The 16,795-nt window shown below is 35.9% G+C and overlaps 1 protein-coding gene across 1 annotated transcript in view; it reads left to right on the plus strand.

Moving 5' to 3' along the window:
• Positions 1-15,835, plus strand: part of CDH12 (cadherin 12) — a 758,008-nt gene extending 742,173 nt beyond the window's left edge. The window contains exons 10-13 of the mRNA XM_080679082.1: positions 6,517-6,638; positions 9,662-9,779; positions 11,073-11,324; positions 14,628-15,835. Of these exons, the coding sequence (XP_080535208.1) occupies positions 6,517-6,638; positions 9,662-9,779; positions 11,073-11,324; positions 14,628-15,127 (992 nt within the window). The 3' untranslated portion in view covers positions 15,128-15,835. The remainder of the gene's footprint in view (positions 1-6,516; positions 6,639-9,661; positions 9,780-11,072; positions 11,325-14,627) is intronic.
• The last annotated feature ends 960 nt before the right edge of the window (positions 15,836-16,795 follow it).

Here is a 16,795-nt window from a genome sequence, read left to right on the forward strand (position 1 = left end):
TTTTGGACTGACAGCTGAGTGGTCTCCTGGGGAAACTTCGAAAGCTGTTCCTTTCCCTCAGAGCGTCAGTCCGGAGAGGTGACAGCTGCCAGCGAGCCCTGTTTGCAGGGTTGCATGAATATCCAGTGCTGCATTTCATTGTGTGACCTCATCCCTTTCCACACTGTACCCTGAAAATCCCACCAGACTCCCCACTTCTCTTTCACATCGGATTCCCGTGTATGATTGGGAGCTTCATTGGTGAGGCAGGAGGAAGTAATTATAACATAAAACCACCCATTCTGAAATATTTCCGGAAGTTGAAGCCTACATTTTAAAAATCATCCCACTTCCTTCTCTCTGCTTTCATTAGAATCTAATTTTTAAATGAATATCGCTGTGGAATACACAGGCGTTTTAAGTATTCTTCATCAAGGAGTCACTTAGAATCTATAGGATGCTTACAAAGGATTGCTTGTGTTGATTCCTGCCCGGTTCAGAAGAGAATCCCCTAGACTGAGTGATTATAGGTCTTCTTTGTTTGGCTGGATGATCAAGGGTATTATCACATTTTCCTAAGGTAACAGATTAGGTGTGTGTCCTGCCATCTGGCTATCAGTACAGCCATTTGCAACGGAAGTGTATTTTTCTAGTCCTGCTTATGGTCTCTTGAAAGATTTGGGGAAATCCCTTCTGAGTATCTTTCATTTTGTTTTGTGCTTATTTCATTTTGTGCATGCGGTACAAATACTTTGGCAGCTAATTTTACCTCTCGTGTGTGTGTGTGTGTGTGTGTGTGTGTGTGTGTGTGTGTGTGTGTGTGGTGGGGCGGGGGAGGGTGGCAAGAGCTGGCTGTGAATGTTTCTGTTTGAGGGTTTTTTGATCAATCTCAACTCACGGGGGGTAAAGAAGAAACAGTTTTGTTTATCTTCAGCAACTGCTTCAAAACATGAATAATCAGACACCTATTCCCAGGCCTTGGTGATGTCTTTAGCACATTTCATCCCCTTCAGGTTATTCTGGTTACTAAAGGTGAGCCTAACATAAACGCAGATGTAGCTTCTGCCTTGTCCCTGGGAACAGCGACCTGTCATGTGAGAAGACTGGCTACCCTGAGGCTACCACACTGGAGAGGCCACGTGCCAGTGGTCAGGCTGACCATCCAAGGTCGGCTCAGCCAGATTCTAACCCTTCTCACCATGCCTGCCTGTGTTCTGGAAGCGTGAGCGAAACCTGGACCTCTAGTCCAGGCCACTTGCTAGCTGAATACCACAACATAACATCTGTCGCTACCCCGTGAAATGCAATCTGTTACCCAGCCGAAGCCTGCCCAGATCCTTACCCACAAAATTGTGAGAAATACGAAAAGTGTAATTATTTCAAGCAACTACACGTTGGGGCCATTTGTTTTACACAGCAAATAGTTAACGGCAGAACTCAGTGACACTATAAATTAGAACCATGATTCTTTGCTTGTGAGGATAGCTTCTCTAGTCCGTTAGAGTGGAAAAGAGATAGGGAGATAAAAATGCACAAATCTCCCTCTTCTGTCCCCACATACTGTTTGGTCGCCACTGCATCTATGACTAAAATGGATTGGTAGTAAGGCAGTTGCCCAAATACTGTCTTCTCCTGTGATTTTTTTTTAGTTATTTAATACTGGTGGTGGTGGTGGTAGAGAGGAGAGAGTATCTCTCATTCCATCTACATAGGAAGTTGATATGAACACCAGCAGAAGACCTTACAGCTTTTTAATTTCAGCATCCCCCTTGTGCAACAGGCAGTCTTCTTTGGTGATTTAATAGCATAATTTTTCAGTTTCAGCTCCTTTCTGCTGTACTAACTTGACCCTGAGGAAATCCACACATCTTTGTCATGCTAAGTAGGCGCATTGCAGGCTACTCTTCTGCTGCATCCTTTGTTCTGCCCTCTCCTGCCCTCCTTGCTCAGTTAGGCTCTGAACACAGATGATCCAGTCTGAGCAGAGATATTATCAGCAGAACAGAATGCCAGTCTCCCCTGGAGTCCCTGACCCCATTCTCTTTGTTTTCCTGAAGCCTCCTTTCACACTTGTCATCTTTCCTCCCTCCAGTATCACGTCCTATCACAGTTACATATGCTATTCTGCATTCCTTCCATGCTAACTTTCAATTATTTCATTCATCCAGTATGTTGGGGGCAGTTTAACCATGTTGTACATAGAACATTAGCTTTCGTTTCCTAAGATGTCGGACAATATGGTGAAAATGAGCTGTCTAAGATAATGAGTATAGGACTTGGACATAGTGACAACTGACCAGAGGCAGTCTCTTCAAATAACTTCTACTCATCAAAGACATAGTATCCATAGATTATTAATTAGAATACTGCCCATTCTAACCTGAACCTTCCTGTAAATGCACACCCAAAACTTGTGCATGTTTTTTGAAGTTGGAGTAGTAGGCCCTGTACCTTAACTCCAGGTGAAAGTGTGGATAGTGCATTGATCGCCTGTATTATAGCTAGGATGTCTTTCTTCCCAATGGCTACCCAGGCCATAAAACCATCGTCATGCTATGAGGGCACTTGTAGGAGTATGTCTGGCACCTAAATCAGAGTGTTGAGCTTCAACTATTTGGGAAATGGAAGGAGACTATGGATCCTTATAGTGGAAGCATGGGTCATTGGTCCTCAAAGACTTAGATTTTTCAAACTTAGGGAATCCTATTTTTAAAATTATTAATATAATCAGGGCACATGCTGGCTCTGCCAAACCAACCCACTGAGTTAGTATTTACTTAAATGAAAATTAGGAGGCCCAAGTGTGTGGGGAGTGTCATAAGTTATGTTGGCCCTTACTGGAACATATGCAGAACTGTGACTTAGACCCATAAACTATATGTACACAAAATAAAAGAGTAAGCTAACATTTCCAACATCTCTGTCTAACCCCGGTCTATTCTAGTATTTATTTAAAGACCACTGTGTGGATGGATTTTAGAACCCTTGAGAAGCCTGCTTGGGTGAACACTCTATTTCTGTGTGAAAAATAAAGAGGCTAAACACACACTCTGCGTTAATTAAATATTTGGCAATAAGAAGAGCATATTGGGGCCCTGGCCAGTTGCTCAGTGGTTAGCATGTCGGCCCACAGCCTCCAGGTCAAGGGCATGTACTGCAGTTGCAGGTTCCCCGCCCTCCGTCAAGGCCATGCAAAAGGCAACCAATCAATGTGTCTCTCTCATGTTGATGTTTCTCCTTTTCTTCCCCTCCTCTCTCCCTTCTACTCTCTCTAAAAATCATCCTCAGGTGAGGATTGAAAAAAAAAAAAAAGAATAGCTTATTCTGGGCTTTATTTTGCTTGAATTCACAGTTTAAAGGTAAACTTTATTCATATTCTAATGCATAAGGCTATTTTCATTGATTGAACTAGCCAGCTGAGCAGAAAACTATCACCATTCTGAATGACTGAGAAATAAATAGCCCATTCTTGCCCTGCCAAGAAGAACAAAATTGTATAAATATACCTTATTGCAGATTGAACTAGCATATGTTGGTCCCCGAATCTTCAGGTGAAATGAAATGGGACAATGATTGAACAACTTCCAATTAATTAAAAAGCAGTCATTAATCAGTGTTGCTACAGTTGGGGATCCAAATAATTTTATTAGAGTTCTAGTAATTTTTTTATGCATTACTACTTTGCTGTTTTTATGGTGCTAATCTTGAGACTTTTTAAAGAGACAGAAGCTCCAAAAATTCATTTCATTCAAATTATCAGAAATTTTCAACATGAAAATATTTCTATTTTATTTTGCTGTTACTATAATAAATATTATTAGGGAAAAATAACTAAGAATAACTACATTAAAACCCTTGAACATGTTTTATATAATTGTAAAATAAACAGATGACACCAAAGATAATTCTTTTTTTAGTCATGTAATTATCTTGATGATAATGGATTATTTCCATTCATAGGTCAAAAATCAGTGAATTGACTTACAAAATACTATATTTGGAGGAAATTTTCTATATATACATATCATTATGACTTGTGATTACATTGTTAGGTAATTAATTTTTAAGTCCATTTGGCATATAAATCTATTTTGTTATAACTTCTTTTTAACTCAACATAATGCAAGTGATATGATTTTCATATGTACAGAAAAGTCAAACTTTAGGCTTACTATACTTCAGACTCAACATTAATTCATACATTTGTTTTTATAAACTTTCATACAATATCATATTACATGCAAAGCACTATTTGTTTTTGGGTTATGGAAAACTAAGACTGAAGTCTATTATTGAGAATAATAAAGTTTACAAGTAGTTAGAAGTTAACTAAAATAAAGAATTTTAATAAACTATAACTATGCAAATTATGCTGAATTATAGAGACTTCAGATTTAAGTGTGCTCTCATATAACCTCCAGGTGGAGGTTGCAAAAGATTATGACTAGGGAGCAAAACAGTGGAATCAATCATATGAATAGTTACTCTTAGAGTGCAGATGACTTTTGAGGACTTAATATAAACATTGATTTTAATTCTAGATTGAAGTTATGTTTTCCCTTCTATTGCTCAAATAATTTACCTCTCTTTCTTTTCATGGATACCTTACTTTACATGTGAGTCTAGGTTTTTTTTTTTTTTTTATCTACTGTTCTGTAATTCCCCCCCTCCGAAGTAACTGTATGAAACTATTTTGTATTTTCAAAAAAAGGTAAGTTTGATTATACTAGTCCAGTATTGGCAACATTTCAGTAATACTTGTAAGAGTAATACTTTGAAAAGAGAATCATTTCATTTATATAATTTATATAATGGTAAAAGTTCATACCATTTCATAAAGTCTTGCAATGAATCATTTACATGGAAATAATAATCATTAACATCAATATAATCATAAACTTAATTTGGAAATGATACCAGTTTTCTTCACTAATATATGCTGTGTACATATAATGGAATTCAAATTTATGTTATAATACTTTATATTTTATTTTAGACTTACTCAACTGCTTATGGTATACTACCCTAATTAAACTGCAACAGTACTTTAAATCAGTATAATTGCTCCATCAAAATCACATACACAACGGTAATGCTACTCTTATTTTTCTTTTTCTTAATTAGTATCCAATTTTCTTAGGAAATTAAACTACATGATGAGCTTTCACCTGAAGGTTGAAATTTGGATTTAAATAAAAGGGTATATACATAAAATTCCTTTTAAACATCACATGCCAAAAATGGAATGCAAAACCAGGCAACATTTTTACATGGAAAATTTATTGATATCATGCACTATATTTTATTTCATTCATTTGTAAAATAGATGATCTCAAAAAAACTTAGCAATCTTCTCAATTATGAAATTCTTAATATTAAGGACATCATCATATATGACTCTTATGCCCAAGATGTCACACTCTGCAACAAATGAATATGTTCATAATTAATAAATAAATTAATAAATTGGTTGGCTTTGTACTTGTGTGAAATAAATAATGTTACATATTAAGTGAAAATATTTATATCATAACATTTATTTTTTAACAAATTTATACTTAAAATGAATATAAAAGTATCAGCGACATTTTACTAATCTACTTATTTATTGCTACATATGTTGTGTTCAGTGCATAAGGTTCACAAAGAAAAAAATGTTCATCAGATGGGCATCAAACAAAGTAAACTAGCAATAAGAATAGCGTGTTGCAATGTTAATATGGAAAATAAGCAAGACATTATGCGTTCACACAGAAAGGTACAAGGGAAATCCTCACTGTAGGATATGTTTTCCAGTGATTCTAGAGAGAGAGGGAGGGAGAGGGAGAAAGACAGAGAAAAAAATAGATGTGACAGAGAAACATTGATTGGTTGCCTCCCAAACACACCGACAGGGATTGAACCCACAACCTGGCTATGTGCCCTGACAGGGAATCCAACCCATGACCCTTCGGTGCATGGCACAACACTCTAACCAACGGAGTCACACTAACCAGGACATCAGCAAGTAATTTTCTTCTACATCCTTACATCTGTTTAATTTTTATTTAGAGAAAGCCATCTCTCTTTCATTCTCTTTGTAATTTATCATCGTTCTTTCCAGGAAGAATCTTTTTTGAGAGAGTTATTTAAATATGTAAATGAGATTCTACCCAATAATGTTTTAATTATATGGACACAACATAAAAAAATGTGTGTTTTATCCAGTGAAAAATATTACTATTGGTGATTGGTTCTATGAACTAACCCTGGTAGGATGGCGACCCTCATGATAAACTACCAGCTAAAAGGTTGACCTTACTTTGGTGGGTGGTGAGTTTCAGGAATAAACACTGGTGTAGTGCACTGGTAGTTCTCTGAGAGTGAAACACTGGTATCTCACTTACTCATCTCTTTCTCATTTATACTCAACACAACACCTCAGTGGGTCATTGGGATTCCAAATGAAGGTTGAATTTTTAAAAAAATGCTATTTTCAGTATAAGCAATAACTGACCAGATTTTTTAATTATCTTTTCTCTTTTTATATTTTAACAGGCAACACATTATTAACCAGCAAAGTCAGCATATTGATTAATGTCCTAGATGTCAATGAATTTCCACCAGAAATAGCTGTGCCATATGAAACATCTGTGTGTGAAAATGCCAAACCAGGACAGGTATCTTGTCAATATTGTTAATTAAGAGTGTATAAAGGCCTATTATATGCATGTGCTTTAGGTTGTAAGACCATACATGAATATGTACACACATAGTAATGAAAGTTTCTCTCAAAGTCTTCGGATTTATGTTAGTGATCGTGGGTCTCCAGGTTTTTTTCTACCTTATTATAAATGAATGAATGAGTGAAATGAATGAGTAAAATAAAATAATGGTTATCAGGCATAAACTAATAAGTATATTTCATGCAAAAAGATTATGAATAAACCAATCTGTTCACCTAGGTTCCAAAAGAAAAAATATGTTGGTATCCTTAAATTTGCTCTATATTTAAAACACCTTTAAGTAGTGTAACTACTGCTTTAAGAAAATATGAAGTTTTAATTTTTACTTAAAAAAATCTTAATATTTAAAAAGAGCATATTTTTGGAAAAGGGCTTTCTTTAATCTATAGTATTTATTTCATTTTGACTGTCTTCTATGCTGTATAGGACATTTGTCTCATAGTTTTAAATCTGTGATGTCCATTACCATAGGGCTATTAAATTTAATTTAATTTAATTTAAAAAAATCCATGTTCTGACTTATGCTTGCCCTAGTTCAAGTGTGTGATTGCTGTGTGATAGGTGTGAGTGGCTGTCATTTTGGTCAGGGAAAATACATAGTCTAGTGGACTATGCTGCTCTAATCCTTCTTTTGATAATTGAGGGGAAACTATTAATTTTATTTCAGCATGACTAGTTTAGTCACATTTTCCCAAGTGATATACACCTTAAATGTACTCACAATTTACAAAGGATGAGCCCAATGCCTGTTTTAGTGTCTGAAATAGTAGATGCTGCATAAATGTTTATACAAATACACAACCTGATTTAGTTATTTGGGGAGTTATAAGAAGTTAACTTAGTCATTTTCTACTTTCCAGGTCCCTCTTCTCCATCCCCAAAAGTCAATCCTTTATTTTTAAGTAATTAGGGACATTAATTTTTTCATATCAATCGGAAACTTGCAATGCACTAAATGAAAGCCTTTTGGAAATAGAACTCTACTTAAGGCTTCTGTGTTTACCTAGTAAATTAAAGGGTTTAAAAATCTGGGAGTAGTGGAAGTTACTAGAGATAACTTCAATTTTATATCTGGAAAAATTGGTGGGAAATACGATGTATCCTTGGAGGATCTTTTGCTAATATCTATCTGTTGGGCTTGTATGCCCTATTGGGCTACATTTATCTGAAATGCCTCTTGAATTTGCAGAGATTGTAGTACATGAGCATCTTCTGCTTTGGACCTCAGCCATTCTGCCCTTCACCTAGGATCCATGCATGGGAACTATTTATCTTTTCTGAATTATAATTGAATATGTATGTATGTATGTATGTATGTATCAAAATAAGAAACAGAAAATGGAAAAACATGAGGCTGTGTATACCAGTAAACTTTTATATATTGGATCAGTAAAGATTTATATGGGAGTTATTTTCCTTAGGGCAATTATTCCCAAGTGATAATTCCAAGTAAGTGACAGTTTATGCCCCAATTGTCATGTCTCTTTGGTGGTTGAATGACTTTTTTTTTATTTGGAAGTTATGTTCTTGATATGCATTAATGTTACATACCTTTAATTTAATAAATAATTATGCTGCTTTTAAGTAGCTAAAAGAAAAAAAAACCTTGAAAAACAGTTATTAGTGCTCAAATAAGTTAGATTTTATGGATGAGATATAGTGCTCTGAGCATATGGATTTGTGTGAAGTTAACGTTTTACAGGGTCTATATGGTGGTCCTTTGGCTAAATTACCACATTCCATGATCTGACCTTTGGTGTTGAATAATTAAAGTCTCACTTAACGATAATCCTGCAACTGATTCACACTGAACCAAAGAACTGGAATTCTCATTAGAGGACGAGTTTGTCAAATTACAAATTACTGACACTGCACCAGACACTCAGAGTCTCAGTATGTGTGTCTGTGTGTCTGTGTGAGTGTATGTATGCACACACATCTACGTCAGAAGGTTGATCAGAGTCATAAAATTGGATTTTAAGTATGAAATTAAAACAAAAAGTAGTAGATTAAATCACATGTTTAAGGGCATCGATCTGAGATGACATGATGCATGCTTTGCCCACAGGGACCAGGATATAGTATTCTAAATCTAAGGTCTTTCTTTGGATTCAGATGAAGTCAAGGAGCATGATCACTAAGCGAGCACAAGGCTCTTACCTTCTTACACAAATTTCCTGAAATTCATTCTGATGCAAAGCCATTGGATATATTAATAACTGAATGCCTCAAAACCATTCTGAGATGCTTATTTATCAAGTGAATTATCAATTTCATAGTTGGGTTCTCAGAAGTAATTTTTAATCTCCAAATTCTTAAAGGCATTTTAATGAAGTCTCAGAATTTTAACTACAACAAACCCAATGGGAACAACTTAGGAAAAATTTTGAAACTGGATGAAAACTGCTTTTTTCTTAAAAAAAAAAAAAAAAAAAAACTCTGAAAAAAATATGTACTTTTACCCATTGAAGGACAGCAAACATAACATAAACAAATGTGCATCCTTTGTATCTCTCTCATCATTTTATTTATTTATGAAGTAACACTCATTCTCACAAAATAACTATTTTGAAATTTTGCTAATGTTAAGGTTTTTAAATACTCACAGATTTTGTTCCAGTAAGCATTTTCATACTTTGGTTCAAAAGCACTTATTTCATCTAATTTAAAATGCAGGTAAGTACATTTTAATTTTATTTTGCTTATTTTTGAGTACATTCAATGCCATTAAGTGTTTGAGTTATTCAGATATTGATTTGGAGTGAACCCATACGCTATCAATGTTTACATATTTGTACATTAAAATTATTTGTCAATAATTGATCCATGGATATGAATCCTCAATGTGTCAATTCTGTTTACTTGCTTGCCTCATTAAATAAACTTTTTAGCATGGAATGTAAAATTCCCTTTGAAACGGATGACTGACTTCAAGTTTCATCTCCACTTTGTTTCAGATCATTCAGCTAGTCAGCGCTGCTGACCGAGATCTTTCCCCTGCTGGGCAGCAATTCTCCTTTAGAGTATCACCTGAAGCCGCCATCAAACCAAATTTTACAGTCCGTGACTTCAGAAGTAAGTACCACATAAAAATGTACCTGTTACCATGTAAGTTTGTAAAAGGACACAAACATAGACATCAATACTTTCCCTACAAGCACTTCAATTCATAAAATAGGGAAATCCATATATGAGAAATACAAAATTCCAGGTAGCAGTAGATGAAATATTTAGAATGCTATTGTCTTAGACTATTCCAAATAAATATTGCTATTGTTGATTTTATGAAAAATAAAATATTTTTGTAATAAAAATGGTGATTATTTGTAATTCATGGTGGTGTTCAGAAATTTTTATGAATTTTAATGGTATTAGCACACTTTGTTTTCCCTTAGATGTTACTCTAACATTCAAATTTTCAAGTTTATATATAGACACTAGTGGCCCAGTGCACAAAATTCGTGTGTGTGTGTGTGGGGGGGGGGTTCCCTCAGCCCAGCCTGCACCCTCTCCAATAGGGGACCCCTTGGGGGATGTCCAACTGCCGGTCGGCAGTCGGATAGCCCTCTTTCAATCTAGGACCACTGGCTCCTAACCGCTCACCTGCCTGCCTGCCTGATTGCCCCTAACCCCTCTGCCTGCCTGCCTGATCATCCCTAACCTCTCTGCCTGCCTGCCTGCCTAATCACCCCAACTTCCCCTGCCTGCCTGCCTGATCACCCCCAACTGCCCTCCCCTGCTGGCCTGATCACCCCCAACTGCCCTCCCCTGCTGGCCTGATCCCACTAACTGCTCTCCCCTGCCAGCCTGATTGCCCTAACCACCTCTGCCTTGGCCCCGCCACCATGGCTTTGTCTGGAAGGATTTCCAGAAGGTCTCCTGCTCTAATTAGCATATTACTCTATTATCAGTATAGATAATTTGGGGGGAAAAAAATCAAGTGTTAACCTGAAATAGTAATTTGATATTTGTTGTGTTTTTAAATAATAGGTTGTAAGGTAAGATGTTTTTTGCAGATTCATACTTGTAATAATTTGTCCTGCTATTATGTGAGAAAATATTCACAGAAGCGTTTTTTCTTTATGAGATTTTGATGTCATAAAAAATAGGTAAACACATCTCTTTCTTTTTTTTGCACACCATATTGTATTCTTTCTAAATAGCAAATATAATTCTTTTACCAGAGAAGAATAATGTTTCTTTTTTCCCTAAGGATTACTTTTATTACTTTTTGGCATCTTTCATGATAAAAAAGTTAAAATATGATGTATTTTATTAATTTAGGAAGAGCTTCTTACTGTTTAGCAGACATCCACTTTGAGGTGAAGCTCATAATAACCATCTTATCATAAATGTCATGTTTTGCAGACAACACAGCTGGAATTGAAGCCAGAAGAAATGGATACAGCCGGAGGCAACAAGAGCTGTATTTCCTCCCTGTTGTGATAGAAGACAGCAGCTATCCTGTCCAGAGCAGCACTAGCACAATGACTATTCGAGTTTGTAGATGTGACTCTGATGGTACCATCCTGTCTTGTAATGTGGAAGCAATTTTTCTACCTGTAGGACTCAGCACTGGGGCTTTGATTGCAATCCTGCTGTGCATTGTTATACTCTTAGGTGGGTTTCAATATTAACCATTTCTCTTTGTTCCCTCCTCCCCCTCCCCCTCTCCTCTCCCGCCTCCTCCTCTTCCTCTTCCTCCTTCCCTTTCTCCCCCTCTTCTCCCTTCTCCTCCTCCTCCTCCTTCTTCTTCTTCTCCCTTGCTCTCTCTCCCTCTGCCTCTCTCTCTCCTGTATATCCTCAAATTACAATGTAAATCAATGTTTCTGCACTGAGATGCTATATTGGGTTAGAAGGAAGATTGTCTATTTATATTGAATTATATTCTTATGAAAGTTAATTTTCTATTTTAGATGTATAGCATCAGGCATAAATAAATAACATAATCAAAAATACAAAAGTTTGTTCAAGCCTTAGAGGATTTCCAAACAATAACAGTTTGTGGAACTTGCCGCAATGAAATTTTCTGTAACAAATATCCTATTTACTGTAATGGCTTCTCCCCTTATTTTACATCCTAGTGATTATTACTCCCTAAGATACTGTATAGCCATTAAAAATACACCAGATGAATAATAGTTCTCAAACATTAGTTTAATAAATACTAGTAAAGAAAAGAGGAAGGAAAAGAAAGAAATAGAGATAAAGTAAGGGAACCTCTAATTTATTCTTTTCTGTTCAAACAGCCAGCAGAAGTGATTTTTATTCCACTTTTCTCATATCACTTCACATCAAAATTCTAGCCATTTCCACTGGAACAGAAGAGACCACACTGAAATATCTAGTAGCATGCCAGATGAAAGCGATCAAAGTAAATGTATTCTGTAACATCTCCGGGAGAATAAACACAAACCTAGTTAGGGGTTTCCCTCTTCCATCAACTCTTCAGCTGCCTCCATTTCCCGAATTAATTTATTGCCAGAATAAAAAAAGTGAAGAGAGATTTTCTGGGGGTTATTTTAGTCATTATTTTAAATTCAAATTGCAACAGATACCCAGTGGACACTGTGGAGTCAGTTTATATATGAATGTTTATTATTTAACCACACAAAATCCTGACAAACGTAGACAACTCCCTTTATTTCTAGGATTGAAAACAAAATTTAAAAAATATATTGGGAGGTAAAGCCTGGAGTAAGACATTACATAATAGTTTGTGAAGAACAATTTCTGGGTCATAATCTCACTTGGCTTGGAGGGCAAAGTTCTAGTCCAATTTACATGATATAAATATTAATTCCACCCAAGTACCCTGGTGTGTAGAACAAAGTATTTTCATATCATTATAATTTATGGTAAATTATATCTGGCATCTGTTTGTGCTGATGATAGAAACCTTAAAAGGGAAGATTCAAAATAATATTCTCACATCTGAAATGGAACGTGATCAATTAGGTGTTTAACTTCAAATCAACCAGTCCTCTCTCACACTCTACTCTAAAAGTTCTTTGAATCATAGAGTATTTGTGTATCAACTTAGCATGAGGTGACATGTTCTGGATGCTTGCCTTTGGCCATTGGTGCTGTTACAGAGTAGCAGTTATTCTTGCTCAGGTCAACCTTATGCATTGCCGTCCATCTCTTATTCATTGAAACACTCACTGAGTGTCCCCCATGCACCTTCACTGGTCTAGATTTATTACTTTGCTAGCACACAGCAGTAAATGTTGGCACTCTTAGTCTTGCCATGGGCTCTGCTCAGACTCCTTTAAATCTTCCAGCTTATTCTTAACCATATTCATATCCTTTCCAGGTAAGGGGAAGCATAAGAATCTTGTGGTGCTTGGATACCTTTTAGGCCGCCTCAGGCACATCTATCTAGTTTCCTTCTCCATTGTGGCAACGCTAAAGCTATTTTAGATGCCAGGCTTCTCTATGAGGTCTGCAGCCTCTCATGTACTCCCCAGGTGAACAAACAATAAAGACTCTCTTTAGTTCTGAAAGTTGCATAAATTCTGGGAGGAACCTATTCTGCAGGAGCTTACCTTTATCTCCCCCGTCTTTTCAATTCTTCAAACTCTAATTTTGGAGGAAGAGGGAATAAATGGGCTTTCATCATCCTATGACAAGGATCTTCCAGGCTTTGCTGTGGTAAATCATTTTGTCTTTTACTATTACCATCACTATGGAGAAGAGGGGATATATGACAAGTGAAGTTGAGTGCTGACTTCATGGTGTGAATCTGTGCCTACTTACCCAGAGAAGAGATAAACATGATTTAATGATGGTGATGAGTCAACTAGAAACAAAGATATTTCATAATGAGAGTATATAAGTTATCTATTTCAAAGTATTATGCTTCATGAAGGTAATATGAATACCAGGCATTTGGCTTGGAAAATGTCTCAATATAGTAGGACACATACTTAAATTATTAGAGCTCTTAGTTAAATGGTTTATAAAACTAAGGCCTTTACATTGTATATTCTTCTCTTTATCTCTTGCTTATTTATTGCTTTTAAAAATGACTCTCACCGAAACCGGTTTGGCTCAGTGGATAGAGCGTCGGCCTGCGGACTAAAGGGTCCCGGGTTCGATTCCGGTCAAGGGCATGTGCCTTGGTTGCGGGCACATCCCCAGTGGGGGGTGTGCAGGAGGCAGCTGATCGATGTTTCTCTCTCATCGATGTTTCTGGCTCTCTATCCCTCTCCATTCCTCTCTGTAAAAAAATCAATAAAATATATTTTAAAAAAAATGACTCTCACAGGAAGATTTGTGTTTATTTCATTAAAAAAGTTAACATAATTGGGAAATCTAGGTATGAATAATATCTAAATATTGTTGATGAGCTATAATATTCACACTTTATAATATCAATGCTATACAGCTCTCTGTATATTTACAAAAACAATGCTTTTCTTTTTAAAATATATTTTATTGAGTTCAGAGAGGATCAATGATGAGAGAGAATCATCAATTGGCTGCTTCCTGTACGCCCCACATTGGGGATAGAGCCTGCAACTGGGGCATGTGCCCTGACCAGGAATTGAACCATGATCTCCTGGTTTATAGGTCGATGCTCAACTACTGAGCCACTCTGGCTGGGCAATAATATTCTTCTTTTTGTAACTTTGTAAAACACTTTTTACCAGAAAGTAAAATATTTAAATATAATGCATGTTAATATTTTCTATAACAAGGCTATAATTGTTTGAGTCTGTGAATAATGTGGCTATGATTTCTTGTTATAATTTCAAAATAAATTTGAGTTTAGGCAATGAAAAAACGTAAGCATAGATCTGATTCTTATTGATTTTAGTGACAGTACGTTATTAAATAAAATCAGTCAGGCCTGATAAATTTTATTTTTATGAGGCGATGAACTGACATATTCTCAACTTTCAATTTTTTGTCTTCTAGTCATAGTGGTGCTGTACGTCGCTCTGCGAAGGCAGAAGAAGAAAGACACCCTGATGACCTCTAAAGAAGACATCAGAGACAACGTTATCCATTATGACGACGAAGGAGGTGGGGAGGAGGACACCCAGGCTTTCGACATTGGTGCTCTGAGAAATCCAAAAGTGATTGAAGATAACAAAATCCGCAGGGATATAAAGCCAGACTCCCTCTGTTTACCTCGGCAGAGACCCGCAGTGGAAGATAACACAGACATAAGGGATTTCATTCATCAGAGGCTGCAGGAAAATGATGTGGACCCAACCGCCCCACCATATGATTCCCTGGCAACATATGCCTACGAGGGCAATGGATCAGTGGCAGACTCCCTCAGCTCCATAGACTCTCTCACCTCAGAAGCTGACCAGGACTATGACTATCTGACAGACTGGGGACCCCGCTTCAAAGTCTTGGCAGACATGTTTGGCGAAGAAGAGAGTTATAATCCTGATAAAGTCACTTAGGGGAGAAGCAAAGACTATATCAACAGGAGAAATTTAAGAAAAAAAAAAAAGAAATCACACAGACACACATGCACACACACACACACACACATACACGCACGCACATACACACACACACACCCACATACACACACACACACCCACAAGCTTTATAGGACAAGATTTCTTTGAGTATCTGGTTTCTAGCAAGTTGCTATATTTATCATATTGTCAGTTTTGGTTTATTCTGCCAACACAAGATAAATCCTATTATATGTACTTGCTTGGTTTTGTTTTGTTATTTTGGAAACACACTGAGACAAGCTCAGGCCTATTAAATACAATTTGCTGACATGACAACCTAGAATGAAGATAGCTAGGTGGCATCACGGTGGAAGAGTGTTAGATTTTTCTTAATTCCACTAAAGTGCCTATTGAAACTCTTATCATTTAAAGTGGTGTACAGTACACTCCGCTGTGATGACATTGCAGGACTCAGAGACACAGAGGACATAAAACAAAGACAGCGTCTTTATATGCCAAGGAGCAATAGCAACATGCTGACTTCTAATTCCGTTTGAGAAAAAAAAAAAAAACATACTTTCTGAACTCCATCTTCTTAGAATTCAAAATTTTTAAAAACTGTATGCCAAAACACATTTGTTTTCCCCTCCCTTTCAGAAAATTGAAATAAATGTGATGTTAAATTCAATATGTAAGTTCTGAATTTTAAAAGCAATGTTTGATCTTACCATTACTTCATATTAAGCTATTCATTAAAATGTTACTTTTTATCAAAAAAATAAACTTTTAAAAAATGAAATTAAAGAAAAAATCCCTCTTTATAAAGAGAGGCCTCAGGGCTAAAACTCCACATTAAAATAAACATTGGTTTTGTTTTAATACTGTGCTGGTGGTGTGTGGAAGGTTGGTTTTAACAAGTGACCAGGTCATTGAAGTCTTCATTCATAGATGAAACTCTAAGTTGTCTTTATATGAAAATGTTGTGGGGGTTTTTTGTGGTTTTTTTTTTTTTTTTTTTTTTTTTTTTTTTTTTTTTTAGGGAAAGCACCATTAACCAAACATGAAAAAATAAATTAATTATATAGCTTCTCAGAATTTCTTATAAGTTAGTGATTATGTGATGACTAAATAAAATAAAATACATATCAAATAATACAGGATGGAATTATAGCATTCCTAAAAAGTATTTATTATACAACACTAAAAAAAAATATCAGGGACTTCAGAAAACTCAAACCAATAACTAACTCCTAAAATAAACACAAGTGAAAAGCCGGACAGTTTACTTACTTATTTCATTAACATGGACTTCAACTTTGTGAGCATTGTTATTACATTGAGGCTCAGAATTGCTTCGTTACACTCTGATCTACAATAATTTCAATATAAATCATCTCTACAACTATTTTGTAAATAACTTTTACTGTTTAATTTGATACAGATTTCTAAGAAATATTAAATTTTAAAGCATTCAGACAAACTACACATACATTAACTACACATACATTATTTTCAGAAGAACTATGCACTAGCTAAAAATGTACTTAACAAACCAGGTAACTACAAAGTAAGAGTATTTTTTCTTAATATTTAAAGTATACAAGTGACTACAGAAGTATTGAAACTATATGTAGGAAAAATTGTTTATAGATCCATCCTGATTTA

The sequence above is a fragment of the Plecotus auritus genome, assembly GCF_963455305.1.
Source record: "Plecotus auritus genome assembly, chromosome: 7".
NCBI classification, from domain to species: domain Eukaryota; kingdom Metazoa; phylum Chordata; class Mammalia; order Chiroptera; family Vespertilionidae; genus Plecotus; species Plecotus auritus.